This window comes from Poecile atricapillus, chromosome 1 (genome assembly GCF_030490865.1).
Source record: "Poecile atricapillus isolate bPoeAtr1 chromosome 1, bPoeAtr1.hap1, whole genome shotgun sequence".
NCBI lineage: Eukaryota > Metazoa > Chordata > Aves > Passeriformes > Paridae > Poecile > Poecile atricapillus.
In genome coordinates, this window is record NC_081249.1 from 169,682,428 (window position 1) to 169,704,254 (window position 21,827).

The following is a 21,827-nucleotide window of genomic DNA, read 5'->3' on the forward strand; positions in this document are numbered from 1 at the left end:
CAAAATTTTTAAAAAATTTATTCCCTCAATATATATACAAGAATTAACATACTCCTGTACAAAGGTCTAAATGGTTTTTGCTGTGATTTGTTGTGCAGATGCAGCTTAGTAGACAAATTTAACATTCAATTTGAATCTCAGTGCAAGTAGGCACTAAAACATCCACCATACCTTCAAGGTATAAAAAGACATACCAATTTTACAGATTTCTCCAGCATATTTTGTTACAGTGCAAAATGCTATGAAATAATGCTTCTTTAGAAAATTCATATAAATTAAACACATATTGCACTTGTCCCAACCAAAATTGTAACAAGTTGTACTTACTGAACTAGTTTGATATGTTTTAAAACATTGCTCACACACATACTGTCCTTCCTCCTGGCTATTTGTGCCAAATATGTGTAGCTTTTAGCTCAAATCTTAAATGACTGTTTGTAGCTCTTTGGCTAATTCAATTCTCCTTGAACAGACTGGTAAAAAAATTTACAGCAGATTAATGTAACAAGAAAATTCTTTAAAACCCTTTTCAGTCTTCTTTCCAGTAGCACTGTAACTAAAAATCATAAAAATCAGTATTGTTTAAATTCATAATGCAAGTGTATTGAACAGCAACCATTTCAGACACTTACACCCCTATTTTCTGGAAAGGTATGAAACCTCCAGTCCTAAATATGTATGTATTTCTAAGATACTTCAAGCTGCTACGCTAACATTGCAACCACAAACATTTTGTGCAATACCACAGGCAGGACTTTGACTTCTGTACATCACTGGCTGCTATGAGGCATGTTGGGAGAAGTGGTGCAAAGTTGCGTTAACTTCAGAGAACAAAGTCCACTGGACTGAACTGCTCAATACAGTCCATGCACCCACCAAAGGAGAAACAGAGGTGAGGGCAAACAACACCAGTCCTACTGGATTTGAGTTTCCCATAATCCTTACAAGCCTTGAGATTTAAAGGAACAAGTGCATTTGAGTGTAGATGCTAACTTTGTGCTTAAGATATTTATTCAAAGCCGAAAGGTCAGGGAGTAACTTAGGTACAAATTTTTTTTTTCTTTTTTTTTTTACAAATCAGTGTGAACAAAAGTTGCTACTAAAACCATTGACATAGAAAAGTAAAACACAGGACTAGCTGAATGCTAGTCCTTGTCTTTACAATTCAGGGTTACCTGCAAAACACCTCCACCATTAAATTTCTTCCCCCTTCTTCACCTTCAAGGAGTGCACTTACTCCTGTCACATACAAAATGAGTATTTCTTTCATGAAAACATTTCTGCGTTCAACTCAACTTAGTCATTCAGAACCTGAGTGAAAGAAAACTCGATTTCTGGTGCTAGAACACTCTCCAGAACCTCTTCTGGAGCCACAACAGCAACCTTCTAAAAGCAGGTCCCCCTCTCACTTGAATACTACTAGATATGGAGTCCTGAATAAGGCAAGATGCTGTTTATACAAGTAGTGAGATGAAATCCTAATTTGATACATTTAGGAATTCTTTATACAGATAGCATAAATCTACACTACTTGTGTGGGTCAAGTGTTCATGTTTCACAAAACCCAACCAGCAGGGCTTTGGATGAGGAGAACAAAGATAGATGTTTCACAAACTGGAAGGCTGATGGATTACTGGACCTGGTTCACATTCAGGAAGGTTGTCTTCTGACTTCATGTACATTAGGAACACAGTGACAGTAGCAAAGGTAGCTGCATTGACGGGAAAAGCACGGAGAAGTGTGGAAGTGAGACCTCTCGTGAACACCCTCCAGCCTTCCTCATGGTAACTCTTGCGGACACAGTCTAGGATGCCGTTGTATTGTGTGACACCTCCGACTCCATCGGCCTGCAGCCGGGATTTGATCACATCCATGGGATAGGTTGAGAGCCACGACACAATTCCCGACATCCCTCCGGAAAACAGCAGCTTGGGAATAACGTAACTGTCTTCAGCTTCGCAGCCTAAATACCGAGTCATGCAGTCATAGGTCAGGAAGTAAAAGCCAAAGCTTGGAGTTTCTCTTATGAAGGTAGAGACCATGCCCCTGTTGATACCCCTCAGCCCTTCCTTTTGATAGATTTTGATCAAACAGTCCAGAGAATTCTTGTAGTTCTTTGTTTTTAGTTTATATTCTCCAGTTCCTTGAAGCTGCATCCTTGTCTTTGCCAGCTCCATGGGACAGCAGATGACGCACTGGATGGCCCCAGCTGCTGACCCTGCAAGGAACTGGTTCAGAGGAGTGTCTTTGCCCAGAGCACGAAGGGTGTTTCCTTGCACACCGAACACCAGCGCGTTAATGAACGTAAGTCCCATCATTGGTGACCCAATACCTTTATAGAGTCCAAAAGCCTAAAGGAAGAAGGGAGGAGAAACTGTTTTTAACAGTGGTGTGGATAACCTCAAACAGCAGCACACAGCCTTGCTGGCTCTCCCTTGGACCCCAGCTTTTTAACAGTGGCCACATCAGGACCACCTTGTTTTGTAATAAGAATTTCATCTCTGCCTAGGCCACAAATATCTAAGCGATTTAGCAGTACAAAAATATTGTTGAACACATGCAGAAAATAATCTTATTTTACCCAGAGGAAAGTTTTCTGGCAAATTTTATAATTTTTCTTTTTAAATAGCTTACTTAGAGCCTGAAGTCAGCTTTAACAATGGTCCTAAAGTTTCAGCTGCAAAAACACCTCACCAATTTCTTCACTCATAGCATAGATTTTCAGAAAACTAGTTATTTAAATAATTTATTTTATTTTCAAAGTTAACCTCAAAATACCATCTTCTGACTTAGTGATCTTCTTTACAAGATTTCTGGCAAAGTGCTGACTACAATCTCTGCCCTACAGTCATGTGAGGTTCAGAGCATGTTTTATCTGTTGTTCTTCAACATTTGTCAGCTTTTTAACAGCTTTCCCACCCTCCTGAGCCAAAATATACAAAGATTAAAAAAAAAATAAATACACAAAGCAGTAATTTTGTACTTACAGATTCTTGCTTTATGATGGACTGAAAGCAATGGAAAGTCCCACGGTAGAGAGGTTTCTCTACATTTTGAACTTGCAGACGAACCTATAAAAAGTTGTGTGAGATACCAATTTGTACATCAGGAACAGCCTAAAGGGTAAGCTACCCTGTCTTGTACCTATGTGGAGATTTGCTACAGCAATGCATATGCCAGAGCACGGGCTGGACACTGGAATGCCATATGGGGCACAATAATTTGAAAAATCTTGTGTAAGTGTTTTGAATTAAGTTTTTTTGGGGGTGAAAACATGAGGGAAGAGGATCATTAATTCTTGTGACTATTAGCAAACCAATAAGTGGATTGACATCTAGAATTTCAAACAGATGCTCTCCAGTACAGGCTACAATAGGGTCTTTCTTTAGCTGCCAAGAATACTTCTGTTCACACTAAAGAATACCTGTGCAAACATGAGACAATTTAATAAAAAAAAAATTATTTGCAAGTCAAGCATGAGATTAGGATAATTTTAAAGGGATGGAAACTTTCAACAATACTCATAGTGTTTCTAAATGCCAGATTTGGGCCCATTCATTGAGATCTGATTTTTTTTTCAGCAGGTAGTTGGGCAGTGACTCTTAAGATGTCTTTGCATAAGGGAAGGAGTAAAAAGCAATTTGTCCTTTTAAATTTTAGTCTGTTTTAGTTTTTTTTAGCCTGCTAAATGCAAGCAATTGGTGAGGGTGGAGCAGTCTCAAACCTTTAAATGTTAGCAATCAATTAACTTTTCCAAAACTGAAACAGTATGTTCTGCTGGAGGGATAAATGCTACTTAACTGGTGGTCTTAGGAGATGCCTTTTAACCTATAATGGAAAATTTCTATTCTGTTTTTTCATGCTTATTTGCCCTCAGCACACTTTGAAAGAGTCTCAGTTCTACCTAGCCCAGGCAGGGCTCTACACTCTGCAATGAACTCAGTAAGTTGACTTAGCTGGAATGATAAAGTTACAAATCTCTGTTTGATCTCCTGCATGGAGCCCTGCAGTGTTTTTCAGAAAAGATGCTTATCAACCATGTAATGCTGCTGCTGCAGCTCCAGGACAAAAAGCTTCAGTCTCTTACTCTGAGCAAAAGAGAAAATTTTTACACCTATGTGAAAAGATTCCTGAACTTAATTTTTTTTCATGGTTGCCTAAAGTAATAAAAAACACCACCACAGCAATCAAAGACCTGTAATATGTGTGTCTAGAAAATTATTTATGGAGGTGGTTTGTCAAAATCCTATATTCAGGTTAGCTTTCTTCAAAGCAAAAATAAATTAACAGTTTTAGTATTTTTCCTACAACATGTTATTTTACGCTTTGTAAATCAGAACTTTAGTTTTCAGTGTCATTTTAGTATATGCATTAACAAATGCTTGCCATAGTGGGAGGCTGAGATCACCTTGGGTCTTGCCACATCTCAGAACTAAAAGCAGGCTTACAGTAGGATTCAAAGAAAATAAATCCTTTGTCATTTCAAGTGACTTTTGGGGGGTAGACAGACTGTCAAAACTGTTGAAGAAGCAGGTCCACAAGTAAAGGCAAATCTTAACAAGCTGTCACAATTGCACAAACAAAGGTTTTACTCTAGAGTTTACTGTTATTGTTTCAAACCTTGTCTGTGACTTCCACATAAATGGGCTTTTGGAGATTTGCAGCTTAGAAACTTTCTTATTTTATCTTTTCTTCTTGTGTTTAATAGTTTAGAATTAGTCATATCTATGGGCTGAATTTCCTAGTGGCACACAGCTCCCTCTATTTTTGTCTAAATGATTTGGGAAATATTAACCAATTAAGCTTTTCTGTAGGGTAGAATATTTAGAGTGCTGACTCCCCAGGTCTAAGAATGAAAAACTTCTTTCTCTTGAGCACAGTGCTGGTCACATAAGGGTACCCACATTAGCAAACTGCCACGATGAGTGCACATCAAACTTGCATCTATCTTCATGCATGTTAATGCCTTATTCAACAAGCTCCTTAGCATGTACAGCTATAGGAAAGATAAATCATGTGCAAGGTTTATCCACCTGTTCCATTCATTCCCAATATTTTATCTTCCTTCTTATTGGAAAACACTGTTACTGAGGTTTTAGGTCCAATAATAACACCCACTAATTTCACATCACTGAAGACTTGCATAAAGGCCCTCAAGACTAAATAAAAAAACCCAAACCACTACATCCTCAAAACAGTCCAAGTATTCAATAATGTGGGAAATCAGTGACTTCAGAAGTATTTGAGCAATGAAAACATCATCCAAGAATATGTAGTGGATAAGGCCTCAACAGCAGTGTGTCAGATTCAGTTTTAGAGGCACTGTGTGTGGCAGTGTATACAGCCAGAAATGCATAGCACAAAGAAGGTTCAGAATAAAACTACATTTTAAAAAAAGGGATATTTAAACCCCGCTCCCTCCATGCCATAGCTGTAGAAGAGGGACACATCAGTTTAAAATTAAAAAGGGAAAAAGCTTCATAAGTCTTTCAGTTCTTTACTTGAACTAATACATTTGGGAATAAAGACTGAGAGAAACAGAAGTGTTCACCTGGGCTATACTTACTAGGTAACTCTCCCGTGATGAGGCTTATCTGTCATCTACAACAAAGTAACACTTTTGCTGTTAATGAAGACAGCCCCTAGCTCAGAAAGTAAAGGCAGTTAAAAGCAAAAAAGCAATTTTATACATTACATCAACAAACCAGGGATAAAGAGCTTGCCAGTTCTGAGGTCAGCTCAGTTGCAGGTTTCGCAGGGTGACTTCACAGCTTAATGTCTCCCTGTGTGTCCCACCATCCCCCTCCCCGCTCTGTGAAACATGAGCACCAGCCAAAAAAGAGAAGAACTTAAATGCCAAGACAGAAGTAAAACTTTGGCTTATCTATGCAGCTTTCCCATTGTTCAGTTGTATTAAAAATGCACAGTCTAAGGTGACTACCAGGTAGCCCTTTAAACACTGCAGAACAATAAAAAGTTAATTCTCAACACAGATACATACACGAGTTATGCAATGTCCTTTTTTTTCCCTTAAAAGGTGATTAGTTTTTCCACATACAGTGGTGACTATGCCTGCTAATAATACAAACATTAGTATTTGCTCTAACAAAATAAACACCTACAGTACCTTCTAAAGGATATGAAAATATCCATGTGTCACACTGGATTTCATAAAACATTTAGAAACAAATTATTTGCTTTATTGTAAAGCAAGATGCTTTTTTCCAAAGCTGATACATCGATTTTGCAATGATATATCTGCTGAAACCATCATGGGAGCCCCAGTTTTTACAGTTAAATGTTTCATGCAATAGAAGCTGTGCCTCTTTAAAAAAAACCAAAAAAATACCAAAAACCCATCAACTAAAAAATCCACACATGGTTACCTTTAGTCTGAGCATAGAATTTTAGCAGTTTTACTGGATTCAATGAAATGAGTGATCACCTTCAGTTAAGCATGTAAAACTTGGCAGGATGGGAGAGAAAAAGACAGCTGGCCCTGTACCACCATAATAAAAATTGTGCGAGTCTGGATGATGCCATTCCTGAAAATATATTCTAGAGTTCAGCTGAATTATTTAACTGTCAAATTTACCACATTCTGAGCAACAAAAAGACAGATTTCACTGTTTGAGCAGCTTGCACTGCAAGCTTGCAAGGAGGATTACTTTCCACTAACTCAGGAATTCTGTATTGAATGAACCATGCTCTGGAATACAGAATATAGCAGGGCTCTCAGTAAAACGATCAGCCCACAGCCTTTGCATATCTGAATTCAGCAAGGTAAAGGTATTCCAAATATACTACTATGTGGCATGCTGTCTGCTGCAGTCAAGTGACCTGATATATTACTTTAGCAGGGAATACACTGATATCCCTTCTAGTCTTCAGTGCAAGACTTTCAATAAGGCTGCCAAAAGATGACTCAAATTGTCATTCTGTTCTGAAAGATGGGCTTGGACTCCTGAGAGCCCTGGCTGAGGGGCCTTCCAGGAGATCTCAAATCTTGTATTTATGGTAGATGAAGAATGTGTAACACACACAACTAACCATCAGAAAACCAACCTGAACTTGGAAAGCTGTAAAAACATATAATAATACTTGGAGGAAACGGCCCCCAGGCAAGCTCTATACTGTGGATTTTTATTGACTTCCACCTAGTGCTACAAATTAAGCAGTAATAGCAGAGCTCAAGGAGGGGAAAACAAAACTCCAATCTTTCAACCTACTATCAAAGTGGGTTTGAGTTACAAATGCAGAGAGAGGCAATTTTTGCAGTTAGTGTTGAACAGCTGCAGAGAAGCAAACTTAGAACAAAATTTAGTTCAATGCAAAGTTGTATTTCCAAATACCACATTGTTACTGCATTGAACTCGCAGTTTAAGGCCAAGGTTTATGTTACTAAGTTTTCACTTCTGAAGAACTGAAAATTGAAGAACCTAAAAGAGTAGCTGTGGAGGCTTGCTCCAAGCTTTCCCAGGCAGATTTACACTCCTACAGTGTCTGGGGATTTTTTTTTCCTCCCCCACTCCTTGGAGAAACTAAGTTTTCTACTTAGAGGCAAATATATTTCATAATCAACCCACCTTAACAGTGTCAAAGGGGTGTCCCACCAGCACACCAGCAGCACCTGAAATGAATCAAATGCCATGGTTATTACTCTGAAGTGTCCTCCTGGGTCTGGGACTACAGCAGCCCAAGCAGGACCACCAGCCTGAGGTGTGAGTGCACAACATGGTTTGCAAACCAGTTAAAGAGCATCCCACCAAGTCAGGAGATAGGAGATCTACAATTCAATCCTTCAGGCCAGTAGCAGGTGCCTTCATGCTTCTCGGGAAGCCTCTGAGGCGCAGGCAGGGGCTGAGCTGTGTGACTACAGACTGTGCCACACCATATGGGATGGGCAGCCATGGTGCCTGGCCTCAGCTTGGGGCAAATCCAGTGGACAGAAAATGCAGGTTTCCTCTAAAGGACAATATTTCATGTTCGCATTGCTCTGTGCAGGCACAGAAAACATGTACACATCTCTAAAGGCAGCAGAACGTTCCTGCTCTCCGCCTACAGCCTTTCCAGACGTGACAGCAGCACCTGCAGAGGGACCACGCATTCCTAAAAGCCTCTGCTTTATTCTAGCATCAAAGGACTTTTTAGAAGTCACGTGCAGGGCTATTAGCTACACCAATCTGAACACGGGCTTTTTGCACACACAGGCTGAAGCACCGACTCCTGTGGCCCTGCACTTGTGACCCTGCAGTCCTCAATGACCGCTGGGCACAGCGAGAAGCACGGAGCGTCAGCGCACCTTCCCCGCTTGTGGGAGGAGGGCTCTCCCCCGTCTCTCCTTCCCCCGGGGAAGCCGTGGCAGCAGCACAGTGCCTGCTCCAGCATGCTGCAGCCCAGGTTGTCTGAGGCCAGCCCGGCAGCGACACAGCCCAAGATAGAAAAACAGCAGCGCGCTGTGTGCTCGGCACGGAAAGGCCAGCGGCACGGCTGACCCCGGGGGAACCCTGGCAAGGCAAGCAGCACCAGGACCAAATCAGAGAGACGCCGAAAAAAGGCACATTTGCCAAGTTGGCAGGAAAGCAGCGAGCGCAAATACCCGAAAAGACGCGAGAATAAGTCTCCTGAACACAATCTAAAATCTGCTAAATATAGCAGGCGGCAGGCCGGCCGCAGATGCGCGGGGGAGCGCAGGACGCGTGTCCGCCTTCTCTCCTCTCCATCTTAAAGCTGCCCGGGGTCGCTGTGCTCAGGTCGGGTTCCCGAGCTCGCCGCTGCCCCCGTCCCCTTGCAGAGCCCGGGGGGGTCGGTGCGCGCCCCCGAGAACCCCCGAGCGCGGCCCCGGGCTCGGCCCCGGCTGCAGCGGGGGCCGCTCTCATCGCCCCCGGCACCATCCTCCCTCCGCTCCCAAAATAACAGCGCCGCGCCCGGCCCTCCCCGCCGACCTGCCTGCCTTTCTTCCGCCTTTTAAAAACATTTCGCTCGATCCCCTTCTACGCCTTTCCTACCTTTCATATTTCCCCCTGCTCCTCTTTCCCTTTTTCAGCTTTTCTTTTCTGCTTGGTTTTTACTATTCTTTTCCTCTCACCCCCTATCTCCCTCTCTCTCCTTTCCCCTTGTTTCTCCCCCCTTCCCCACCATTTTTTAATGATTATTTTCCCCTTGCAGACCCGGACACTCACCGCCAACGCATCCCGCCAGGAAATCCAGAGCCATGCCGGCAGCGTGGGCCCTGCACTCCGCTCTGCGCTGCGCTCCCACCGCCCGGCCCTTTCTACCCTGCCCAGGGGCCGGGCCGCGCCTCCGGGGGCGGGGGCGAAGGGACAACTCCCCCCCGGCCGCCCCCGGGCACTGGCGGCCGCGCGGGGGCGGCTCCCGGCGCGGAGAGGCGAGTGCCCGGCTGGGGGTGCCGAGATGGGGCTCCCCTTCCGCAGCTCCGACACCCCCCTCTCCCCCCGCCTTCAGCCTGTCACTGCTTTCTCTGCGACAGCTGCGTCATGAAGCAGAAGTAAAGAGTGAAAAAAAAAATGGGAGGCTGGGGAGATGGTGGTTGGAGGAGGGAGGGCGCACAGCATCCCTTTTGTGGAGCATCAGTAGCACCTCAGTTGTTTTGGGTGGTTCGGGGAGGCTGTCCTGGGTGGTCTTGCTTCCTGGGAGAGGCATCTCTGAGTACTTGTGGCTGGAAAGCCTGAGGAGCTGATATCATGAGGACTTTGGAGAGGGTGCCTTCTTTTAACAGGGGTAAAATGTCTGTCAGACCTGTTAGGAGGAAAGGCTGAGGAATCAGGGCTGTTCAGCCTGGAGAAGAGTCCAGGGAGAGCTTCCCAGCATAGCTTGGGTTGGAAGGGAGCGGAGTGGGTCATCTTGTCCAACTTTCCTGCATAAGCAGGGTCAGCCCAGAGCAGGTGGCACAGGATTGCATTCAGACGGTTCTTGAATATCTTCACTGAGGCAAAACTCTAGACCATTTCTGGGAAATCTGTTCCAGTCTGCAACCACTGCACAGTAAAGGAATTCTTCATGTTCAGGTAGAACTTCCTGTGCATCAATTTCTGCCCATTGTCTCTTGCTCAGCATCACCAAGAAGAGCCTGGCTCCATCCCCTTGACACCCTCCCTTCAGATTCTCACAGACATTGATGGGGTCCCTTCTCACTGGTTTCTTCTCAAGGCTGAACAGGCCCAGCTCCATCAGCCTTCACCTTTAAGAGAGGTGCTCCAGTCCCTCCATCAACTTTGTAGCCCTCAGCTGGACTCGCTCCAGGAGCTCCATGTCCCTCTTGTACTGAGGAGCCCAGAGCAGGACAGAGCACTCCAGGTGTGCCTCACCAGGGCTGAGTAGAGGGGCAGGATCACCCCCCACAGCCTGCTGGCAATGCTCTGGAGCATGTTACCAAGGAAACTGTGGATGCCCCATCCCTGGAAGTGTTCAAGGCCAAATTGAGTGCCACTTCAAGCCACCAGTTCCAGTGAGAGGTGTCCCTGCCCATGGCAGAGGGGCTGGAGCTGGATGGTTTTTGAGGTCCCTTCTCACCCAAACCATTCTGTGATTCTATTACCAGACTCCGCCCCAAAATATTGTCCCAGAGAGGGGAGGAAGCGTTGCACCAGCAGATAGGGGCTTTGTGCGAAATGCTGACCCCATGGCACAATAGGAAATACTGGAATGAGACCCTATCTTTGGTGGTCAAAGCCACAAATGAGTAGCCTGCTGCCCATGGGGCTTTGCAGAGCCCTGGCTCTGTCTTACACAGCACTGCTGCACTTCACCCTGCACAAGGGGCCTCTCCCTCCCCGCAGGCTTTTCTTGTTCCTCTGCATTAATTCTGCTTTCCTGCTAACATTGCCTGGCTTCAGGGTGCCCTGATGCCAGAGCCTTTAAATGGGGAGCTCAAGCTGTTGACAGTTTCCAAAGGGAGCCCTGTTTAAGCTGCTCGTTATTTCTGCAGGCAATGTCTGAGAAAGGGGAACACCAGTGGCCTAGAACAATAAGTAGCCTATTCCAGCTTTGCTTAGAGTAACACGATCTTCTTCAGGGCCTGCACAGTCTAAATTGCTTTTAGAGGGTAAATTCCAGAAGCAGAATGGAAAAGCAGATGGCTGGATTTTTATTTCCTTTTTTTTTCTTTTTTTCTTTAATTGCTTTCCATGGTATGGCAGTTGTTTTTAGGTGCAGCAGCTCCATAAAAGGTCGATAAAATCTTGCAGTGGAATAGCACATTAAAAATCTATCCAGCTTTCACCTTCTGTACAAAGAAAGCACACAAACAAATGAACAAAAATGAGGATGCTTTCAACAAGGTCTGAAACTACTACTAGAGGAAGAAACAAAGATAAATAAAAAATAAAACACATTTAGCAGGACTTGGACCGTCATTACAATTAATAAGTAGACAATATGTAAGTGCAAAGCATTCAATGAATCCCTGACACTACACATATCTTCCAATCCATTGCTCATTTGGGTTCCTTCTCCTCTCTAAAAACCAGCAAATTGAATGAAGCACCAAGGTGTCTCTAGGATGGTTTGAGTTCCTTCTTTCACATCCCTGTCCTACCTGGGGATGACCAGTACTAGAGAGCAGGTACATGGGCTGGTCCTGCCCTCTGCACAGCATCAATGGCTTTGGGAGCTGCCCACTCCTGCTCTATCCCCCACCTCCTAACAGGAACTTGGGTTTTACTGGGTGCACATATCTACAGACAGTACTTGAGATCAGATAGGAATCCCTCATCCGTCGTTTTTCCTTAAGCATTTTATGCAAGTACAAGTGGAAGTGACTTTCTGTGACTCTTGTATACCCTGGGTCCATGGGGGAAACTACAATCACGTGCAGAGTTCTGCAGGTGAAAATCTGGATGTTATTCATCTCTGTCTTGTAGCACAGGCCTTGGAAGGATCAGCTTCACCTATTCTTGGCCAAAGTGTTTTAAATCTTTTATTCAAATCCTCTGATCTCCCAAGCAATTTGTTTCAGAGGAATTACCTTCTCTATCAGAAGTGATTTTGTAATTCTAATGTTTTCCCACAATGGTCAGGGAAAACATTTTCTCTCTCTTTGTAGGCGCTTCTAGGTTATTGGAAGATGGTTTCAGTCTTAGTGTTTTCTACTCTGAATTATATTCATAATTATCTTCTGATCTCTGAACCTTTTTACCCCCCTCTTTCTTCAGCTGATGTGGAGTTCCTTGATCCAAGCCCTAAGGCCTTGCTGTGAGTTCTGGGAGATTACCCTGGGTATTTGCAGACAACACTCTTTTCATGAATCTGAATATGAGATCAGATATTCACAAGAGACATAACATAACATAACTAACGTAACATATAACATAACACAACATAACATAACATAACATAACATAACATAACATAACATAACATAACATAACATAACATAACACAACATAACATAACATAACACAATATGATGTTGTTCACTTATGGGCAGCCTGTGACACATGATGTGCTCCAGGACACTTCCAGTAGAGCAGCTGCATGCCACAATGTTCCCTATCTTGATCTTGCAGTTTTTTTCTGTAGCCATTCCTAGCTGTTCATGCTAAATTCCTTTTTCCAGATTGTATTTCCAGTTTGTCGAGATCACTTGAATTCTAATCCTGCTGGTGATGTTTGTGCAGCCCCTCCCAGGTTGCTGCAATCTCCCAAGGCCTGTCTTGTTCCTGTATGTTTAGGCTGTTCCTAATAAGCTTTATTTAACATTACAGAATCTTTTATTCAATGCTACTGAACCCCACTGGAGCACTTCAGAGAGGTGGGAGCCACTTTATGTACCAGTGCAGAGAACATCAAGGGCTCATTGGTATAAAGTCAGAGATGTCCAGAGCTGGTTCACTTTGGCATGGGCATGGCTTTAATCCCACTGGGGAGTTTGTCTTTGTTCATTTTTTCTTGCCTGGGGTTTTGTTTTGTTTTCAGTTCAAGTTACACTTGTGAGGCAACACAGTGTGAATGAGGATGATTTAATTAATCTTGTGTGTGGGTGGGACAGTGAGTCAATATAGATGCTTGTATTTATGTGATTAATGGAAAGAAGTATTGGAGCTCTTACAGTTGGGTAGTATTTCTTAGACCAAATCTTTTGAATATTCATTCAGAGCCTTATTTGTGCAATGTAGATAGGGTTTTGGAGAGGACACCTAACCTGACACTGAAGGAAATCCAGATTTAATGGTTCTCCTCTTCATTTAGGCTGTTTTTCTAGATTTTTCAGAAGCCATGTCTGATCTTGTGTCCACTTTGTTAATGTGTGATGCCTCTGGCTCAGAGTGTGACTCGATGCCTGTTGGGACTCCTGTGCCCTTCAGGCTCCATGGATTAGGCTCAGCTGTGCCTTCCTTCCTGTTCATTCTGTTCCAAAGGCTATTCCAAACATAATTTACCACTGCTGGAATGAACCCCTGGAGTGCTAGAGTTGTGGGGTTGTGCTTTTCCTGCTTTCTTCTTCTTTGGGACCACTGAGCTTCCCTGCAGCATGGCAAAATGTGGGGCCCCCAAATAAAGAAGGCAGGGAAAAAAAAACCAACCCAGAGTAGCTTGGGAAACATACAGAGTCTACCAGCAGGTACAGCAGCTGCACTGCCAGGTGTCTGAGAGAAAAGGTTATAACTTATCCTAACTCTTCAAAGAACCTCTTACCTTTGTCCCTTTGTCTTTTAGGTGGAAGAAGCTTTGCAGAGGATGCTGGAGGGGTGAGATAGAGAGGAAGTTTTTCCTCATTCCCCTGGCAAGAAGTGACTCTGCTGGCTGTCTGCTGTCCTTGATGGCACACAGGGGAAATCTGTGAGCAGGTGACACCAAACTGAAAGCTGCACAAGGGGATCAGGAGACGAGGGAATGGAACAGAAAAAGGAAGAGAGCAAGCAGTGTGACAGAATAAACACTGCAGGTAAGTATAACATGAAGCAGAAGGGGAGCAGGGTAGAATGAAGTAGGAAAGGAACAAAAATGTGGAGTTGTGATAAACTTGTAGAAATTCTGGTGGCAATGGCATGCAATAAAATAGATATTATTGACTCAGGTGTTTCAAAACTCTGTTTGCTTGTGAATTTGGCATCAACATTTGGCCATGTCCCAGTAGAAAGGTCCCACTACAAACTGGAGGGTGGTGGGTGGGGGAGCCCTCTCTTTGCTCCCCAGAGCTTTGCTGAGGCTTGGCCACCTCTGGGACTATCCTACATGGGAATTCTTTTCCATACAGCCTTTAGACCCTTCCTTAACTTCTAAGGTTAACTGCTGCACCATCACAACTTCAGCTCTCATCATGTTACCCAGAAAAATGTATCAGTTTCTCTTTCTGTTTTGAGCTGTGGCTGGAATTTGAGCTTCTTCCTAGCACCTTCTTTGGTTCTCAGAATCACTCTTCAAAGTCTCTTTTGGGCATCAGCTCTCTCTGTGTGCCCCATGTTATGTGAACATGGGGGACATTCAGACCATGTGCAATGTGAACATTGTATTTACAGCAGTGAACTGCTTTCAAGGAACACCTTGCATTTCCCAGAAACTGGAGCCCAGCACAACCAGGCTTGATTATCATCAAGTGCTTTACAGAATGGCTGGCAGCTAAAGCAGTGATATGTGAATCCAGATGGTGAAATGAGAGGAACATTGGGACACAATGTACATAGGAAACAAGCAGGCACTGAGCTGCTGTATAGAAGCACCCCTTTGTCTGAAAAATAGCCTTCTCCAGGTGAATTCACTGGCTAGCTTTGTGTGGATTCAGGTCCATTTTCTTTGTTTTCCTAAACATTTTTGTGTTTGCTGCCCTGCTTGCTGTTTGCATTATCCCACTCAGTGTTATGAGTCAGGTCAGTGGGATACTCCAGATCCTCTGGATGCAGCTGTACTTGAAGACAGAGCAGCTAAGGCATTATTCTCAGGGGACTAGATGCCTTTATTATCCATTAACTTTATGGCCTTAGGTGGCTTTAGGGTATTCTCTGATGTCATTATCCCACTGGCTTCAAAGGTACTGTATATCAAGTGTTGAAACTTCCCAACCTGCTAAAATCCCTTGATTAGACTGGAGTTTCAAAGCATGAAATTAAACTGATGCAGTTGTACCGGAGCTGAGTGCTGCTGAAACAGAGCTGCCTTGCTTACAGATCTCCTGATGGGTAGAGGCTTTGCGATTCCCCAAAATGTCCTGGTCAGGGTCCCAGCATGTAAGGCCTCTTCTGTTCCCAGGGAAATCATGTCAAGACAGATGAACAGCTGCCTTGGCTAATATCTGAAATGCTGAGCTTGTGAGAAGCAGAGGTGCTGGGGGACAGGAGTGGTGTAGTATGCTCCAAGTTGTAAGGTGCCCTGGAAAGTTTGGTCTAGCTCCAACTTTCCATGCTTTATCCTGGTAAAATGGAAATATTTTTATTACTAGGAGCACACACCTTCTGAAACACCTGCCCCTCTCCAATATAAGCAGAAGTGGCCAAGTTCTGACATGCACCTTCTGCTGTTTGTCTCAGCCTCTGCTACACATGTATGTGGGTTATTTTGGGTTACTGGTGTGCTGGACATGAGAAAGAAGCATAACCTGCACACTAAAGAGTCCACAACATTTATGTTCATTCTGAGGGAGAATCTATCCCTGTTCACAGTCAGTTGTCTTGTGTTTTGTTTGAAATACAAAATCACAGCAAACCCCTGGGTGCTTCCCTGGAAGCAGATGAGAAATTAACAGACCAGAAAACCAGAAAAAGCTGCCTATAGGCATTAGCCCAAAGTCTTCTCCTTGGCATTGTCTTTGTTTTCAAAGAGCATACATACTTTGGGTTTATTAACTGAACTGCTGAGTCTTTTCTGTCATTTTTCTGGTCAGCAAGAAGGCTCAGAGAGGGCAGACCTACACACCCCATGGTGGGTGTTGTCTTCTCTTATCACAGGTCCCATCTTTGTCCCTGGCCTGTGATAATACTATGATGGAGAAGAAATTATAATTACTTTTTTAATGTGTATTTGGGCAAGGACCTGAGTACAAATTTCTTGAAGTATTACAAGGACTATGTTCTCTCATATTTGCTGCAGGTGGAGCAGGTTTCTTAGCTGCTGGCCTTCTTTGGAGAAGAATGCACTTTGCAAGTGCATGCAGCCAGTGATACTGAGAGCAGGTCTCCTTAGAACCAAAATGCTATTTAGAATCACAGTCTGAAGATGCCAGGGACCACGAAGAGCCACACTGAGGTAAGAGAGTGTGCACTGAGTCCAGTCACCTGAGCTAATAACTATCACCCCAGCAGCTCTACCCATCTTTCCCTCAGCAAATACACTGGTGACTGCCGACAGTGAGCAAAAACTGCTGGGAAATCATACAGAAGAGGAAGACAAAAGCTCAGTAACTGGAATCTTTATAGCATTTTTCCAGTTTGAATCTGCAGACAATATAACCTAAGCCCCAGGCTGTTTCTGTGAGGTAAAAAGGTGCAATTATGCCTATTTTATAGATAAAGAGACTGTAAATACTGATTTGGCCTAGGGGAACAGGAGGCAGAACTATGAGAACCTCCTTTTCCTGCCTCATGGCTTTGTTTTTAAGATACCCTGTTCTTACAGGAACCTTTCTATGAGGCTAATGGCTTTTCCCTGCCAGAAGATATAAAAATATACTTTCAACATCATGCATTTGAAATCTCCTGGCACAAGTTGTATTCACATGCAAAGTCAATGACTGGGAGACCAGTGTCCAGCTAAATCTAAATGCTAGGCTATTTAACAGAGTAGGCACACAGCCACTAAGGTTTATGTCTGGACAATTTTTTAATTTGTTGGCCTGTCCTCAAGGCAACTTTCTGCTGGGTCATTTGTGGGCTGCCAGCTGTCACACAGAATGTTTGTTGTTGCCATAGCCTTCTAGTAAAGACACCCATTTCCTGTAAACTGAAAGAACAGGCTTAGCAGGGCAGCCATGGTGCCTCTAGAGACACTTCCCATGAACTCTGGGATGTGGACACTCCCATGGCTCCTGAACACATGGCAGGTGCTAAGTGAGTGTGTGCACTTCCTAAGACACTCAGAGCCTGCTACTGTTAGTACTGGTGTCTGACTATTCTTCAGTGAGGTTGAGAGTGCTCCTGAAAAAGCCACGGAAACTTCTGGCTCAGAGTTTAATTTTTCTCCAGGCTGGGCCAATGGAAAAAGTCAGGTTAATAGGACTGAACAGTTGCTGCTGAAATGGGTCTATGTCTGCACTAGGACAGTGCACACTGTTTGCAAAGGTTTATGGCAGAGATCCCTGAATTACTATTGATCAAGTTAGGATGGGTATCAGAGGCTCTTTGCTCCACCCCCCAACAGCATGGGGTTCTTCTCCAGCATTAAACTTGCTTTGTAGCAGTATTTTTAAGGGAGATGCTTTGCTTTTGCTTGAAGACTTTAGTTAATTCATTGTAGCTTCAGTTGTTTTCTATTTCTGCAAGATAAAATTCCTTTGTATATATCCCCTCTCAACATAAGCTCATAATAATGCTGGCATTTAGAAAAAGTTCTCTTTTCTGAACTTATTGGTGCCAGGTTTTTCAGTTAAGTAACTCTTTCCCATGTGACTTTAGCAGCTGATCTCAAAGTCCCAGACAATAATGCTTTATAGTTCGAGAGCTGAGTTTTCTTCCTAATTTCCAGGTATCTCTGAAGTTGTTAAATCATATAAAATCAGCTAGTTATAAAGGAAAAGGACCATTGGCTAGTCAATTTTGTAGACTCTCATAGATTTTCCACTGGTGTAAAGCAGAGATCTCAAGGAGACACAGTTTGGGAATATTGCAGTAAAAGATACAGGGACACAGACTCTGGAGAGAGCACTGATAGTGCACCAGCAACATCAATAAATAGATTTGGAGCTTGTCACTGTCCCCACTACAACAGCTGTGTTTACTGTCTAACACCTGAGGTGCCTCTGCTGAAAAGGTAGAGGCTTGCACATAAATATCATCATGAAATAAAGAGTGCTTTATAGCTTGGTGGTTGGGAAGAGCAGGCCAGGAAGGTGAGTGCCTCCCTCTGCTCCTGGCTCTCCAAGCCTGCTGCCAAGGCACTGACTACATCTTCTGTCCATTAAAGTGCAAGAGGTTGGAAAGTGGCTCAAAAAGCAGTCAGAAAGCACAGTCCTGACATCCCCTCCCTCCATCACAGCAAAGAGTTCTTCTGCAGTGCTAGAAAGGGAGGCTGGCATAAAATCCTTTCTGAGAGCTTGCTGCAGTGGTGCACGGTCAACCTTCCTCTTTCTTCCTGGGCAGCTCAGGGTGAGGTAACCAGGGCCCCCCAGTAGCTGAAGGGAGCCTGTGGAAGGAGGGAGAGGGACTTTTTACAAGGACATGGCAGCAGGTCACAGGGGAATGGATTCCAACTGAAAGAGAGTAGGTTCAGGTTAGATATCAGGATGAAGTTCTTTGCTGTGAGGGTGGTGAGGCACTGGCACAGGTTGCCCAGAGAAGCTGTGGCTGCCCCATCCCTGGAAGCGTTCAAGGCCAGGCTGGATGGAGCCCTGCTCAGCCTGGTCTAGTGTAAGGTGTCCTTGTCCACAGCAGGGGGGTTGGAACTAGGTGATCTTTAAAGTCCATTGCAACCCAAACCATTCTATGATTGTGTGATTCTATGCTTTTGGAGAAAGAGATATGTAACACTTTACATTTTCAATATTTCACAGGGATGTTGGTGTAGGATGGGTGCTAATATCATTACTTCCACTTTTTCCTATTATTTTCTTCTGAACAGAGACTTGTGGCTCTCTGAGAAGTGTCTGGATTCTTGCAGTGCCTTCATGGCAGTGGACACACCAAGTTATGCTGATGAGAAGATTAAGCATAGGGAGACTGAATGACTTGCCCAAAGCCAGAAAGTCTGTGGCTTCTTAAATTACTGCAATCATCTTCAGTCTTCTTGGAAATGTACTCTTCCCTCCCCTTGGGAATGTGTGTAGAAACATTGCAACCTTTTTTCAGGTTTCCAGAGGTGAATTCACATATTTATACCTGATGCAGTTGCCAATGCTCAGAGTGGTTTCCTTACTGCTTCTGTTTGTTTGGCTGTGAGATTCCTGCCGTGGGTTCTTGAGTCCTCGGAATGATTGGTTTTTCTCTAGTACCTGAGAGAAAGGACAATGAGCCTCTTTGATTTGAAAATCCATAGCACAGCTGGAGGAGGAGGTTCCACCCCCCATTCCACCCCCACCACACAAGCCAAGTGCCAGGCTCTGCCAGCTCAGCACTGCTGCTGTCACTCTTTCCTGTTCTGCAATGTGCAAACAGCCCGGTGACGTAGCGGGGTAACGCTGTTTGAACAGCCTCTCCAGTCAAGGATTTTTCCAAAATAAATTGGACAGGAATTAATGGATGTGCATGTGAGTGCAGTATTGCACAGCGCAGGTGGGACAGAAAATGCAGCACGTTATGGTAGGAAATGAGGAAGGAACATTTTCTCAGCAAACCTGGATGAGCTGGCAGGTGGTGGCAGAGTAGAAGGAGGACAGGCTTTGCAGGATGGATGGAGTTGGTAATATCCTGTGAGTGAGCTGTGGAAGAAGATGGTGAAAGGAGTCTCACCTACATGATGCTATTTAACACTGATTGCCTACCTAAAGGCTCCCTTCCCACCTTTCCTTTTGCTCCATCACTTGTACCAGTCCTCTAGACCCTCTGCCATTCTGCCATGGAGCAGTTCTCTCTGCCTGGGTGGGCAGACAGCTTCCTCCTCCTATGAAGCAAATGGAGTGTTTCATCCATCACACACTGGGCAAAATTGGGGCCTTCCTCACTTTTTGTCACTCAGTTTCTTGATTTCCTGCAGATTGCTTCATATTGCCAGCTCTGTCATTTTATCTGACAGCACCTTCCGTGCCCTGCTTTCTCAAAATCACCTGTGAAATTGGTGAGCAAATAATTTTGAACAAATCGATCTTGAACAGTTTGCTACTGGAGGAAAGAACTTGTGAGTTATTGCTCATGGAATGCTATCCCTTGTAGAGGCTCAAAACACGTTCTGTGTGTGATTTCCTAGGGCCTGCTTTGAGAAGATTGCCTAGGTTGGGACCAGGCACTTTCTCTCCTCCCTGCATAGATGTGGACCATGGTGTTTATTTGCCAGCTAGAGTAGCAGTGACCTCTGGATCTGCAGTCCTTGGACAGTGTGTCAAAGTGGGACAGGAATATTTGTATTTCCTCTTGGAGAAATGCCTGATAACACAAGATTTCTTTGGGATGCATTTTCTGGACAGTCTCTATTGGCCTGTAGCACTGGGGGACCTGGTTCTGGTAAATTAATGAGGCTGGTATATCTCTGAAATCTAGGGAAGAGAGGATGAAGGAGGAAGAAGGGTAAGACTTCAAGGGCTCAGTCTCTGGGAGGACTCCTGGTAAGGGAAGTTGAATTGCTGCCTTGAGGGTCCCTCTCTTCAGCAGGGAGTTGGTCTGTGCTGTTTGGAGCGTGCCAGCAGCAGCACAGGCTTCATTTCTCAGATGGGGTTTCCTTCATGCAGGATCACACCCTCCTCAGTAGCTGCTCTCATGTGAACACCTGAACCCTTGTGTGGGGCTCCTGTCCCAGGAGGCTCCTGCCTCGCTGCCATCATGGGGTGGCCAGGCTGAGCATGGCAGGGGATCCTATTTTCCTCTAAGTCCTGACTGCACACCAGGAGCAGAGAGTGCTGTGGTGGTGACTGTGTTTGCTTGAGGCTCATGTTACTTTGCTAAGCCCTGGCTGAGGCAGACGTCCCCAAAGTAGCTCTGTGTGTGCATTCCTCCAGAGCTGGCTGTGAAGTGATACCTTTGTGGGACAAGGTGAAACAGTTCAAGCCCCAAAATATTCTTTCATATGGACGCCTTCTGAATGACCTCTGTTTGCAAAGCAATCCTGGTCAAATGGAAAACCTGACCTCTCCTGGTATGCCCTATTGAAGCGACCAAAAAATTATCAAAATAATTATCAAAATAATTATTAAACCATTATCAAAAGGTTATGGAGTCAGATTCCTGCTATATAAAGCAAGTAATATTTTGCTAGAAGCATTGGTATCAGTGAAGGTTAAAAAAATAAACAAAGGATTAATTTTATTTCACAAAAGGAAGGGGGTTGGGTTGGTTGGGGTTTTTTTTTACAATCTCACAAGGTTTCACGAGGAAGATTCCCTTTGAGCTCTTCAGCTCAGCTAAAGAAGGTAGGAATTTTGCTTGGTCTTTTGATATTTCATGGAAAATATTAATTAGCCCTGATGCTTTAGTCAGTCAGTGCAAAATGCCAGCCAGCTTCTATTTTTTTGCTGATATGGCACCAGTCACTGCAATGTGTAGAAAAGTTCCCTCACCATGTGGTTCCAGGCTGCCCTCCCACAGGGGACCCTGTCCTTGTCCCTGTGTGTCACTGGTCCCATAGCTGCTGGAGGGGTCCTGCAAGGACAACAGCAGAATCAGATGATGGGAGAAGAGGAAACAACAGATTTCCCTGCACTTGGCATGCACAGACTGTTGATGAACCATTAATAACTCCGGTACAGGCACCAGGTATTACACGGAAGGGCTACTAAATAACCCAGTGTGGTTTTGCAGCTACATTGCTTTCTCTCTAGATAATGTTTTACTTCTCCTTTTAAGTTTTTGCTGTCCTTGCATGATGTTAAACTGGAATAGTCTGCTCTCTTCAGAACAGACAGCATTCAGGGAAGGATGCAAGGAAGCAAGTTAATAAAAATAGTTTCATTTTCAATTTCTGGAAACTCTGTGCTCTCACACAGAGCTGTGCTATATGTCACTGGCACAGCAGCCCCAAAACACGTGCTTCAGTGAGAAATAGGTTCTTGAAAAATGTGCAGGAAATATCACTGG

The 21,827-nt window shown here is 44.2% G+C and overlaps 1 protein-coding gene and 1 long non-coding RNA gene across 3 annotated transcripts; one reads left to right on the forward strand and one right to left on the reverse strand.

Moving 5' to 3' along the window:
* Positions 1-9,297, reverse strand: SLC25A29 (solute carrier family 25 member 29). Of its 2 annotated transcripts, none has more exons than XM_058828107.1 (4): positions 9,183-9,297; positions 7,587-7,630; positions 2,988-3,071; positions 1-2,351 (listed from the first exon to the last, which is right to left on the reverse strand). In XM_058828107.1, exons 1-4 carry the CDS (start codon positions 9,214-9,216, stop codon positions 1,608-1,610), a joined length of 906 nt encoding a protein of 301 aa, XP_058684090.1. In that variant the 5' UTR covers positions 9,217-9,297; the 3' UTR covers positions 1-1,607. The 2 variants fall into 2 exon arrangements, with proteins under 2 accessions (XP_058684090.1, XP_058684100.1); XM_058828117.1 differs by lacking the exon at positions 9,183-9,297 and adding an exon at positions 5,567-5,601 and having other exon boundaries at positions 7,587-7,632.
* Positions 9,298-9,373: 76 nt separating this feature from the next.
* Positions 9,374-20,908, forward strand: LOC131573858 (uncharacterized). The gene is made up of 4 exons (XR_009276271.1): positions 9,374-9,508; positions 13,678-13,906; positions 16,045-16,200; positions 18,727-20,908. It is a non-coding gene; the product is annotated as an uncharacterized LOC131573858 (long non-coding RNA).
* Positions 20,909-21,827: the final 919 nt, after the last annotated feature.

What these genes read in the sequence shown, in the direction of transcription:
- SLC25A29 (XM_058828107.1), bottom strand. Translation starts at nt 9,216, where the DNA reads ATGGCTCTGGATTTCCTGGCGGGATGCGTTGGCG. An exon ending in CCTGGCGGGATGCGTTGGCG is followed by an intron (nt 7,631 to 9,182) that starts GTGAGTGTCCGG and finishes GATTCATTTCAG; the next exon opens with GTGCTGCTGGTGTGCTGGTG. An exon ending in CCATCATAAAGCAAGAATCT is followed by an intron (nt 2,352 to 2,987) that starts GTAAGTACAAAA and finishes TTCTTCCTTTAG; the next exon opens with GCTTTTGGACTCTATAAAGG.